The sequence below is a fragment of the Gracilinanus agilis genome, chromosome 1 (assembly GCF_016433145.1).
Source record: "Gracilinanus agilis isolate LMUSP501 chromosome 1, AgileGrace, whole genome shotgun sequence".
NCBI lineage: Eukaryota > Metazoa > Chordata > Mammalia > Didelphimorphia > Didelphidae > Gracilinanus > Gracilinanus agilis.
Genome location: NC_058130.1, coordinates 710,797,736 through 710,810,833, shown reverse-complemented (window position 1 = coordinate 710,810,833; position 13,098 = coordinate 710,797,736). Strand labels below are relative to the sequence as shown.

Here is a 13,098-nt window from a genome sequence, read left to right as displayed (position 1 = left end):
ACTCCAGGCTCAGTGCTCCATCCACTGGGCCACCTAGCTGCCTATGAGACTAAACCAGAAGTTCAGAGACCCACCAGTGATGGCACCATGTAATCTAGAGGCTAGATACTAAAAGAGAATCCAAAGGGTCTTCTCTTCTATGAAAGCTGGGGCTCTTTTTAGTCTTAAAATGAAAACCTAAAACTTAAGAGGCATTCAATATGGGTCTAGCCCATTGCTTTGTTCTTCCTCAAGTATATCCAAGACTATGATGTTAGAATTTAAATATGGGGCCCCCAGCACCATTGTTAAAGTAAAATCTCCAAACAATGGAATAATGGAGAGGAGGAGTTCAATGCAATGTTGTCTTAAATTACGGGGAAATGTATTACTTTCATGTAGAATGTTGTAAATAGTTAAACAGAGACACAGAAATAAATAAGATAATTTTAAAAAAACAGAGGCATTGTGGGGTAGTGGACAGTGCAACTGGCCTCAAATTCAGTAAGATCTGGGTTCAGACTTCTCATTGTCCCAAACAGCTCGATGCTACAGAGGTACGTATATCCAGGAAATCATAGTTCCAATCCCTAAAGTTGAAGGGTCCTGACAGAGAGGCAGTGTTCAGAGATGCTACCCTTAGCTTCCCTAATATGAGTGTGGAGGGGAAAACCCAAAGCCAGACCCAAGTGCCTGAATCTGCTCTTTGTCTTGGGATGCTGGGAATGTTTAGGATCTGGTTTGGGTCCCAGTGAATCGTGGAGAAAAGCAAAATCTCAAACTCCTTAAGGATCTTTTTGATCCTATCCTATGCCTACCCTCAGATGCTTATTAATCATATAACCTTGGGTCTATGACTTCTTTAAACTTCAGTTTCCTCATCCATAAAATGAGGGGAGGCTGGGCTCTCTGTCTCTGTGGCCCCTTCCTTCCCAGCTCTGGAACCTATGATCCAGTGGCCACTACCACCTGACATTATGTATATAATATGTTTTCGGGGCTTACTAGAACCAGAAGCAGTGACCAAAATACCTAGTCTGGCTCACTTTGCCTTTTGGGATCATTTTGAATATTTAAAAGTATTTTTGCTCAGGTAAAGGGAAAAATGGCCTTGGACTGGTTAATGGAGAGAAGAAACTGCCCAGACCTAAGGTCAGGAAGTTGGGAGGAAAAGAAGCTAGTCGGGGAGAAGTCGTTTGCTCAGAATAATCTGCAGAGCCGGGAATCAAGAGCTTAGAGCTTGTTGTATGTCTCAGGAAAGTTGGCATCTTCCAAGTTGGTTCCACCACCCGAGCCCCTAATTTCAGTGTGGCCTTCTTGTTGCCTTTTCCCCCCCACAATTACTAGGCTGAGTTGGATTGAAAGCGAAGGGAAGGTGGTGGTAGGGGAGAACCCAGACTATTTCCCAGGAGATGGGGAAGAACGTTTTGTGAACTTTACAAGCAGCCCCAGACACATCCCTCCCTCTGCTCTGGAGACACGAGGAGGAAAGGTTGCCAGGCATAGACTCTGCCCTGGGAGGCAGGACCTGTCCGACTTCCTTCTCCTCCTCAATGCTAAAGCATTGGCCATATCTGGGTTTTGCTGGGACTATTTGTGTTGCTGGTCTCTTGCTGGTTGTCCTCCTTGTCTTTCTTTGGTTTTTTGTTTTTTTTTTCTCTCTCTAGAATTATTTCCGGGATGCCTGGAATATCTTTGATTTTGTGACAGTTCTGGGCAGTATCACTGATATTTTAGTGACCGAATTTGGGGTAAGTGCCATGCTAGCTCATTTCTGGGCTGTGATGATGAGGTAGCAAGGCCCAGATGACCATTCCCTTGGTCTGGGCAGAGCCACGCTGAATAGGGCAAGGAAGGCCAACAAGGGGCCCTACAGCCCCTCTATTGGCCAGGAGTGGTTTCTTAGAGAGGTTCAGGAGTTGGCTGGAGCGGAGTATCCTCAGCCATCTGAGCTAAGAGAGGCCCAGAGGGCTGAGAAGTCAGTCCTCATGTCAAAGTCTGTAGAAAGGTCAGCTAAGAAACCCAAGGAGTACAGGAGGAGAGCTTTTTTGTTTTGTTTTGTTTCTCACTCCTTTCTTTCTCAAGAATATAAAACCAGAAGCCATATGAAAAACAATATTGCATTCATAAGCCACAGATTCTGAGAGTTGGGAGGGAGGCCACCCTCCCATCCTGTATTGTATACAGCAGCTTGGGGAGGACAGAAGCAGCCAACCTGGAGTGAAGCATTTGTCTGAATCTCCCTTTGGAGACTGATAATCTTCCAAGGGACCACATTGATTCATCTCGACATCAGTCAGAGGTGGGGTCTCCAAAAGGTCCTGGGAAAAGGAATGGCTGCTCCCAGATCAAAGAGCAGGATATCTCCCTAGGTGTCCTGCCTCCTCCTACTCAGGAAATACCCAAGAAGGCCTTCCTTCTACCCATTCCTACCCCCCAGCCCTGAGACCGGTTAACCTAGCCACTGCCCCAAGGTGATTTGGGGGATTTGAGGGGAACTAGGCTCGTCTCCTACTTGTGCTGGGCCTGAGGAACATCTTAGCCTAGAAAAAGTGACCGGGATGTAGTGGGAGGGACACAGGCTTGGAGCCTGAACATCTGTTCATTTCCAGGGTAGCCTCATGAAAGTAATTTAGTCTCTGTACCTTACTTTCCGCACCTATCAAATAAAAGTTGAACTAAATTCTCTCTAAAGTCCCTTCCAGCTTTGGCTCTCATGATCCTGAGGCATTTTCCCACCAAAGTCCCCTCCCACCACTCTTACCTTTCTAGCCACTCTAATCAGGCCTAATAATTCTGCTGCATTTTTTTAACCTTGGCCATTCACCAGTGGGCCTAGGATTGTGTTTACCCAAAGGACAGATTCATTTGGAAGAGGCCGATAAAATAGCAGAGTCTGAGGGGAAGGCAGAGGCTACAAAGGCCAAGGCTACTTGGGGGTTAGGGAGGGACGAGGCCCAGGTTGGAGCAGACTGGCCCTGAACTCTGGAAGAAGTAGTAGAAAAACATATTCAGATGCTCCTGATTATAGCTAAGGAGGCAACCTTTAAGGGCCTTCTCTTTGGTCTTCCACAACCTCCACCAAGTTTGTCTGAGCAGCAAAAGTGAACATTTTCTACCCCTACCCCCGTCATTCTGTAATAGTGATTGTTCCATGGATCTAGGAAAGGCCTGGGAGGAATAGGCTGAGGGCCTGGGGTGGGGGGAGGCTGCCTCAAACATGCCCTGTCTCCTTGAGAGGGCGGTAGAATATAGGCCTGTCTACAGAAAGGATCTAAGTCCATTCCCCAGGTACCTAGTCATAGACTGACAGAGTAAGAGTGCTGCCGCTTCTGCTCCCTCTCTGAGGGGCAGGAGAAAGAGTAGCCTCCTCAGCTCATCTTCCTCACAGCCCTTCTCAGGGATCTCCATTCAGCCTCTTGCTCCCCTCGAGTTCCTGTTTAGGACCCACACCAGAGGAAACATAGCCAAAGAAAATAGCTCCTTGGACCAGGGAAGCTGTTCGACTAATCCCCATGACTTCTCTCTGAAGGGTCTTTCCGTACCCCCAGAGAGTTCTCAAATTAGAAATCCATAGCTATTATTTTCATATACATTGTGTGCCTCCCTTCTGCAACTGCAGAATGGGGCAGGTTCCAAGATCCATAAGCAGTTTCCTCCTGGACCTGCTCCTTGACCCTGAAATTTTCCCAGAAGCCTGAGGTTACTCTATAAGGCCCATTTAGAAATCTACCTTCAGTCTATACAGCTGCTGTCCCTGACCAAGCCAACTAGCTACAGGCCTTTTAGGAAGACAGGAGAGGGAAGGGAAAAGAAGGGCATTCAGGTAAGGCTAAGCCTTGAATCCCAGGACCTTGGATTGGCCTGAGAGGCAGGGCAGTAGTAGGGGCACTTGACTGATTTTTCCCATTCTTTATGGAACGGATGGGAGGAGACGGTCCATTTCGACTGTTCCAATTTGGATGAACTCTGGTTGCTGAAAGTCTGGATGATTAAACTGCCCCCATCAGCAACGCACTGGTATTATTAGCCTGATAATATTATCAGCGACAGTGTTGTTCCTATCCTTAATAATAACCATCTTGGGAAAGTGACCCTTTTTGCAGAAATAAGAAAAAGATGGGCCTGTTTGCTGGTGCCCCCATGCTCTCCCCAAAGTCTCCTTTGACTGGAAGACCCCAAACGCAGGACCTCTAGTTGGAGACTGTAAAAGCAGCCTTCCACGGGGTAAACCCATCCCATCGTTCTCTCCCAGGCGAACCCCACGACTGAGTTTCCTGTGTCAGAGTGGAGAGCTTTCTAATGGGTCCAGGCAGAATCTGGGAAGGGGCAACCCCTGGGTCTTGGGCCTCTCGAGTCTCTCAGTTTAGCCGGGCTCCTTGTTTCCCTTCTCACCCAACCAGTGGACAAAGCCAGTTGGGGGGCAGCTAGCTGGATTAGTATGAAATGCTGACATTGACCGGGGGTGACTTTGGTTTGCCTCATGTGCAGTATATAATGATTGTGTTTCTTGTCTTGTCTCTTTTCATGCTCGCTCTTTATACTGTATGTGCCAATGCACAACGCCGTCTGAAAAACTCATCCAATCAAAATGCACTATGAAACTCATGTGTCCATCCATGACCTGGTCTGTGTGTCCATACACCAATGACTATATCCCAAACCCACTGCCCCTACCCCTTCTTTGGAACCGAAATCCATTGGGTTTTGGCACTGGTAACGAATCAACCTAAAATGCTGAATAAACCTCCCCATCTGCCCCCACCCAATCCCCTATTCATCTTCAACATCTACATCTAGGATCCGGTTGGTTTTACTTCTTTCTGAAGCCTAAATGCCTTACATTAGCGGAAAGCATCCTCTTGTCTCGGCACTGCATGGCCCGTGTGATTGGACAGCCTGAATCGCATCGCCCTCCCTCCCCCCCTCACCTGCCCCCCACCTTCCTCTTTACCTATTTCTCCGTCTGTGTATCTGTATGTATTTCCCCTTCCCCCTCCCTATCTTTTTGGGGTCTGCATTTTTCCTTCTTTTTTGTTGTTTTCTTTTAAAGTTGGCCATTCTCTCCCCAAAGTAGACTGATTTGTACCGACTTTCCATTACTTTGACTGTCAGACATTCCCGAGAATGTGTTTAGAATGCCCAAGAGAGGAAGCAGTGAAGTTGGCTCCTCCCTAAAGGAAGTGCCTTAGGGTCCCCTCCAGAGCCCTTCCATAATGGGCATGCCCGGTGGCTACACTCCCTTGCCTACACACATATCTGGGGTAGCCACACTTGGCCTGACTTGAAAGCCTCTGCACGCTGGGCACATTACCCACACCCTGCACTCATTCTCCCCCCTCCCTCACTACTCCCACTGACAAAGAACATGGCCTCCGTTGGCTTTGGATGACCGAGCCCTACATTTCCTGGGTGTCCCCTGAGCTGAGAGCTTTGGCCACGCAGTGGGACCTGGTTTGATGCAGGGAGGAGACAAGAAGAGGGGTGGTTTTCAGTGGGGAAGGGCATGGGATGGCAGAGCCACTGGGTGAGGGCCGGCCCCATCAGGGCAGTGATGAAAGGAGCTCCCGGGTTCCCTGCTACTGGGCCAGACACTTCCATAAAGGAAGGAAGTCCTCCAGAAGGTACACTCAGATGCCCACCCAGCTTCACACAAGTGTATCCCTGGTCCCCGACCACAGGAAAACACACAGATGTTCGGGCATTTGCTCACACATTCTCAAGGCCCCGTCTCTGCTGCCTGTCACTGTCTCAGGAATCCCCACATTATCGTGCCATGCATTCAGCCTGCTCTCTGCTCTTCTCGGAGCCTCACTCCCTTTTTTGGCTGCTTGCGTATGCTCCCCTTTTCCTAAATGCCACAGAGTCCCTGCCATCCCTAGTCCTAGAAGGAAACTTTCAAGCGAGCCCATCTCCACTTTGGTCTTTGTGCCAGAGTTCCTTCCCCTAATGTTGGAGCCTACTCTCTTCCCTTTTATCTGGGGCAGCTCCAGTTGTATTGATGTATTTATTGCTCTAAATTCCCTCCAACCTTTAGGGACCTTCCTATAAAGGTCCCCAAAATTCCCACCATGTCTGTCTTCTGGGGAGGGAAACATTTAGGCTGCTAGGTTTGTGTGGAGGTGGAAGTTTCAGCAGCCAGAGCTATTATTGCCTCTACCCAGAGTACCATTGATTCAGGTAGGAGAAAGGAAGCAATATGAGAAGGAACCCAGGTATCCATACTCCCATCCTGACTCGTTACAAAGTTAATGGAGCAAAACTTTCCTAGGACAAACGGGCCACAAGACGATGATGATAATCATTGATATAGTGTTTTAAGATTTTCAAAGCACTTTACATACATTATCTCCTTTTGCCCTCACAACAATCCCGTGAGGAAAGTGTTGTTATCCCCATTTTTATTTATTTATAATATATTTTTAATATTAATAATTTATAACATTTAATATAATACATATAATATATTTATTTTTAAAGGAAGAAACTGAGGCTGAGAGAGGTTAAGCAACTTGCCCGGGGTCCCACAGCTAGAAAGTGACTTAAGGCAGGATCCAGACTCAGGCTTTCTGAACTCCATGTCCAACATTCTCTCCATGGTGCCAAGCTTCCTCGCAGACATTGCTCCCTACCCCTAGACGTGTGGAATCAGGGCCTGAAATCACTGACCATTCATAGGGCATGAGATTCCTGGGGCTTCCTGCTTGTGGTTGGGCAGGAAATACCATGGGAGTCTTGCCTCTCGTGATATTGAAGCAGGTTCTGTCCATACTAGAACCAGGAAGCACATGGCCAGATTTGGAGATACAACTGAGAGAAGAGGAGGCTCCCTTCTTTATGTTCCCTGTACCTCAGCTGTCCAGCCCCCCACAATTCAGAGATCTAACCAAAGGGTAGACAGAGGTTCCTGGAAGGGAGGTGGAGAAGATCCAGAAGAAACTAGGGGCTGTCCAAGCAATGAGGAGCAGCAGCAGTAGTGGGTAGAAAATTCGGGGGTTGTTTGAGAGACGGTGACCCCTTTGCCCTATTGAAAAGGATAAGGGATGGGTATGGTTCCAATTCTTCCTCCCCCCACCCTCCAGGCCTCACTTGCCTCGTCCCTAGTCCTCTCTCTGGTCCCCTGTGTGTCTCTCTCGCTGTGTTCTGAGGCGGGTGGTGGACTTTCTGCATGCATCTCTCTCCCTGGGGACTGTTCCATGGCTTCTCCAGCATCTCCACAGCAGAATGAAAACTTCTGGCCCCTGCATCTGTCCCTCCCTCTTCCCCTGCCCCTGCCTGGGGGACGCCGTCCCACTGCGGGAGCTTCTGCTGCTCATGCATGCTCTGTTGGAGTCCACATGTTATGCTCCACCCATGGAAGGGATGGCTTGCACTTATGGGATCGACAGGAGGGGAAGGGTCTCTGAGGGGGCAGAGAAAATGGCCACAAGGTAGAGTGCTTTGACAGAGTCCACTGGGTGGTGGGCTTGGTCCGGTCCAATTCTGTGGGCTAGTTGTAGAGTGCCTAGAGGGTCAGGGAGTTTGTGCCGGAGAACCCACCCGCTACAAGAGCCGAAGGCATCTTGGCCCTTCCTTTCCTTTTCCCCCAGTTCCTCTTGAGTGGAGGTCATGCGTTAACTGAGACCAGGGGACGGATGCTCTGTGTCCTCCCATCTCACACCAGCTCAGGGGCACCCACCGCACGCCTGGAGCAAGAATCCCAACGTGGCAGGCACCGTAATGGCGCCCCAGAGGCTAAGTCCTGCCCGTAGACGCTGACGGGGAGCGAGAGAGTGTCAAGGTGGAGGTCCCCCCATTGGCCCCCTAATGAGGGTAATGAGTTAGAGTCTTTCTCTGGGAGCTCTCTAGAGGCCTCTGAAAGACACGTCAAGGGCTGGAGGAGATCCACGGGCCTGCCCAGAGCTCATTTACAAAGTTCTATTACCCAGCCTATAAAAGGATTGCTCCCTGGTGGTGATGGATGGTGCGTGCCAGCTAGGTGGGGACTAAAGGAAGGTCCCTTCACAGCCTTTTTATGGCCTTCCCCCACATAAGCCGAGTGGATTTTTAAAGGGATAGAGGCCAGGATTTTTATGTTCTGTTTCCGAGGCTAGCCTAGCACCATCTGGCACTTATTCCTGCCCTCGATTAGCCCTGGCGGCTCTTCTCCACCTCCCCTTCCCCAAATTCTACTCTCATCAGGCCCATTTCCAAGAACAGAGCAGAAAGGCTTCGTAAGCTATCTCTTAGGCACACCTCCCATGATGTGGCCCTGCTTTTGCCCCAGCCACCCCCACCAAAAACACATAGTGCCTGCCTCCCTTACACCTGCTTGCACCCGTATCCCCCTAACAACACATCCCTCTGTGAGTCTGGGGGCTGGACGCTCTCCTCAGCCAAGTAAGGAAGCGGTTGTTTCCTTAGCTCCTTTCCCTCCTTCTCTTTCTCAATGGCAAGCCGGCCGCCTCGAAGCCAGGTGGCTCTTGGAAGGAAATGCAGCGTGCGGTGCCTGCCTTGGGTGGGGAACGAGGGAACACTAGGGTGGCCATCCTTCCCCACACGTCTCACCTCCTGCCACAAGGGTCCTCTATACCCAAGGAAGCAGCCGCTTGTTTCACTGAACTGGAACCCCAGAGCTCTCCTGCCAGACCCCAAGGGGCCCCGGATCCCGTCCCGTGCCTATCTGGTCCTCGCCAATCCGAGTGTTTCTCTGGTGCCTGGGTTTTGGCTTGGGTGGGGAGGAGGAGGAGGAGGCGGAGGAGGAGGAGGAGGAGGCAGTGAGAGGTGGTGGTGGCAGCTAGGGAGCAGGGCTCTTGAGGAAGGTCTGTGACTGCCAGGCAGGGAAGGGCTGGACAGGGGAGGTGCTGGGGGCAGGAATGGCTCCGTCTCCCTGCCCCCAGCATCCACCCCCTCTGTCAGCCTGGGACATTTCCAAGCTCACAACACCCATGGGAGCTCCATCGCTTACTGCAGGCTTGGTCCCACGCTGCTCCACCCAATCCCAGAAGCTGTGAAGCCATCCCAGAGAGGGGGGAAAAGGGCCAAAAATGCATCTTCACGGACTCACCGGGCAGCGAGGACTCACCCTGCAGCCGAACAGCCCCGGCTCCCTTCTGTCCTCCCCATCCCCGCTCGCCAAGGGGGTAAGAAAAGATCCTATTCTGCTTCTCCCGATTGGCTCGAGCGCTGCTGCTCTCAGCCCTTGGCTGATCGTCTGGGGGTGAGGTCAGGGCGGGCCAGAGCGGGGTGGGCAGTGCCGTGCACCTGTTGAGTCCGTGTGACTGATGCATTTCTGGCCCGGATCGTAACATGCACATGTAACACGCACAAGCCCACCAGGCCTGAGCTTGCTGGCTTCCCTCTCTTTGGTGTCTGTGCATTGTACATGTGTGACGAGACTTGGCGACGTTACCTGCTTGTGTCCTAGTGTCTCAGTGCATTTGGTTGTTGGGATAAACAAAAACCATGATGATTTTTTTTCCTGATTGGATGATTCAAATATTTTTTTTTCTTTTCCTTCTCTTCCTTTCATTTCCTTCCTTTTTTCTTTTCTTCTTTTATGGGTTGCAGGGTTGGGGCAGGTGGGAGGACATTAGCAAGTGGCTTCCATTTTGAGTTGTTGGATTTTTTTTTCCTACCTCCAATCTCTCTATCTACCTATCTCTCTCTCTCTCTCTCTCTCTCTCTCTCTCTCTCTCTCTCTCTCTCTCTCTCTATCTATCTCTATCTCTCTCTCCCTATCTATCTATCTATCTATCTACCTATCTCTCTCTCTCTCTCTCTCTTGCTTTTACTCTTCCTTTCAAGCTTTTCCTCAGAGACATTGTGTTGGCTCTTCCTTTCTTTCCTTTCCCTCTTTGGTTGGGATTTAGATTGCTTTCTCTACTTGGTTTTGGGTTCTGGCATTGTCTAGAATGACATATGAAGTGGCATTGGGGACCTACTCAGATGGGCAGATGGTCATGCTTTCTCTCCATCTTCCCAGAACAACTTTATCAACCTCAGCTTCCTCCGCCTCTTCCGGGCCGCCCGCCTCATCAAGCTACTTCGACAGGGTTATACCATTCGCATCCTCCTCTGGACCTTTGTACAGTCCTTCAAGGTAAGGGACTGTGAGGACCAAGGGAGGGGTTGCCCCCGGGTCTGGCTTCCACTGAAAGGGCAGGCATCAGTTCCTCCCATGATAGAAACAGAAGAAAGTAACAATGTGAAGATGGCAAATAGGAGGCTGGGTCTTGGGCAAAGCTCCAGCATGAATGCTTAAGGCCGTTGACCGGCCAAACACCCACTGGGAGCCTTGACAGTGAGACAGAGTCAATCCAGCCAAAGATATCTTGAGTCAGTCTAGGGTTTAAGGCCTATACGAGATCTCTCCTCTCTTCACTCTGGGACACTTTGTCAGACCCTAATCTGCACTATCCAAACCTAATCAAAGTACAGATTTAGAGTATTCATTTAGGGAAAACAACCCCGAGGAACAGCCAAGAAAGGAGGGAGTGGGTAGTCGAAGTTCTCAGGCAGGAAGATGTACTTTGTCACAGGGAAGGGAAGTAAAAGTCTTTACCTGCCTTCTCTTTAGGCTCTCCCCTATGTCTGCCTTCTGATCGCCATGCTTTTCTTCATCTATGCCATCATAGGGATGCAGGTGAGTAGCAGATTATTCTCTGCAAGAACCTCAATTGACCAGAAGGCATGCCCTTTGTGCTCCTCTCTCTCTGTGTCTCTCTCTCCCTCTCTCTGTCTCTGCCTGTCTCTGTCTCTCTCTCTCTCCCTCCCCCTCCTCCCCCTTAAAACTTTCAGAGGCTCTAGGAGAAAGGGATTTCCCATTTATTTTATACAGAGGCAAGGACGGTGACAGATTTGGAGACTAGGAGATGAGTTTGAATTGAAAATGTTTATTTAATTAATGGATTTAGAATATTTTTCCATGGTTACATGATTCATGTTCTTTCCCTTCCTACCCCCCCCCATAGCCAATGAGCAATTCCACTGGGTTTTACATTTGTCATTGATCAAAACCTATTTCCATATTATTAATATTTGCAGTAGAGTGATTGCTTAGAGTCTGCATCCCCAATCATATCCCCATCGAACCATGTGATCAAGCAGTTGTTTTTCTTCTGTGTTTCTGCTCCCACAGTTCTTCCTCCGAATGTGGATAGCGTTCTTTCTCATAGGTCCCTCAGAATTGTAGGAGATGTGTTTGGAGATTCCCACGGTTATAGAATCACTGAGCTGGGAGGGACCTTCCAGATAACCTAGTCTGATTTCATCACAGATGAAAGACGTGGGGCCTAGAGAGAGGGAGTGACCCCTATCTTTCTAGTGATGGGCCAGTGAACTACAAGGTCATAGGGACTAAGGAAGTGGAGTGTGCAGGCCTGGGACTCAGTTTCATGCAGCCCAGAAGCTTTTCCTTTGTCAGATGTTACTGGACATTATCTGAACCTTATATCATTTCCATCCATACATACTGTGTATGCTGTAGCCAATGAACAGCCCTATGATTTACCATCTCCGTGCCTTTTTCTTTCTTTTCACTTTGCCAAGGCTGTCCCCTATGTCTGGAATGCCTTCCTCCCACCTCTTTACTGGTGAGATTTCCTGTCCATCCTTTAAAGCTCAGAACAAATGTCACTTCCCTCACAAGGCCTTCCCCATCAGTCACCGGCCTCCTTAGACCTTACAAGGCTGTGGCAGGAGTGCTCGTCTTAGCCACACAAAGGAGCCTCCAACTACGTGATGTTGCTTGTGTTGGGGCTACAGCTGTCTGCCTGAGGAAGCATACGGCTAATTTAGACAAATAAAACCGAGTTCTAGTGGAAGAAAATAGAAGATGACTTGCTTGAGGATGGCTTCCCATGAATTCAAGCCACTTCTTGGCTTATTCTTGATATTCTGTCTTGCCTTACAGTTTGTCATATCCACATCAAGAAGTGTAAAATTAGAGTATCATTCTTTTCTGAAAGATTTCTAGAATAAGCCCCTTTATATAGCACCTATAGTGTGACAGACACATCTTACCTTACTAAAGTTTATTGGGTTGTCATATTGTGATCACAACTTTGGGAGGAAGGTGGTATTATTATTCCCATTTTACAGATGAGGAAACTAAGGCAGAGAGGTGAAGTGACTTGCCCAGGGTCAGGCTCCAATAGCTAGTCAGTGTCTTGAGGGGAACTCTGAACTTGTCTGATTCTAGACCGGCTGTTCCATCCGCTACACCACTCTAGTTGTTTTCCTAATACCTGGCATTCTTGGCAGGCTGTTTTCCTTAGTGGGTTATCACAACAGGAAATTCTTCCAGGTATTTAGATTCCCCATGTGTCATTTGTCTGCCATTTCTCTGTCTTTGGTGAAAACGTAGAATCTCACCCAGTTTTGCACCTCCCTGGAGCGCTTGTCTCTTATTCGTTACCTGTGTTTACGTCCCGTCCCCTCCTGGCCCCTCACTGGTCTGTGAGCTCCAGAGAGCTCGATATCTCTCCCAGGCCTCCCTTGGTGCTGGGGACATAGCGGGTCCTTCCTAAATATTTGCTGCCTGAATGAAGGAGCCTTCTGAGCAGCACTCTGACCCGAGATGCTTGGCCTCCTCTCTCAGGTGTTTGGGAACATTGGCATCGATGTGGAAGAAGAAGACAGTGACAACGATGATTTCCAAATCACGGAGCACAACAACTTTCGCACCTTCTTCCAGGCACTGATGCTCCTCTTCAGGTGAGTCAGAGATTCCTGGAAAGGAGGAGGAGGAGGAGGAGGAGGGCAGGGTCCCTAGAGACAGACCTCTGGGGTGAAGGAGATCAGAGGCAGAGGGGAATCGAGGAGACAGCTGCCACCTTACTCATACCCATCATCCCAAATGCTAGCTTAGCTCCTTGGCCCCTTGAGATCCTTCAACTCTTCCTGAGCTCCCTGGCACTTCAGGCTGTGCCTGCCCAATACTGGGCATGGGTGCAAATCCCAGGAGCCGTGTTTTAGGAGTAAACACAAAAAAAGACATCAGAAGTCCTCTCTCCTCCTTTCCCTCCCCAGCCCTGAGGAAGGCCGAAAGGTCTGTGATCCAGAGCCAGAGGGCTGGACTTGCAGGAAAGGAGATGGGCAGTCCTTCCTCAGCCTGTGTCTGACTTTCCTTGTCTCCCT

The 13,098-nt window shown here is 49.4% G+C and overlaps 1 protein-coding gene across 1 annotated transcript in view; it reads left to right on the top strand.

Moving 5' to 3' along the window:
- The window catches only part of CACNA1A (calcium voltage-gated channel subunit alpha1 A), a 143,794-nt gene that overhangs the window by 84,555 nt on the left and 46,141 nt on the right, over positions 1–13,098 (top strand). The window contains exons 31-35 of the mRNA XM_044685076.1: positions 1,647–1,730; positions 3,911–3,916; positions 9,944–10,060; positions 10,538–10,603; positions 12,560–12,675. Coding sequence (XP_044541011.1) covers positions 1,647–1,730; positions 3,911–3,916; positions 9,944–10,060; positions 10,538–10,603; positions 12,560–12,675 — 389 coding nt within the window. The remainder of the gene's footprint in view (positions 1–1,646; positions 1,731–3,910; positions 3,917–9,943; positions 10,061–10,537; positions 10,604–12,559; positions 12,676–13,098) is intronic.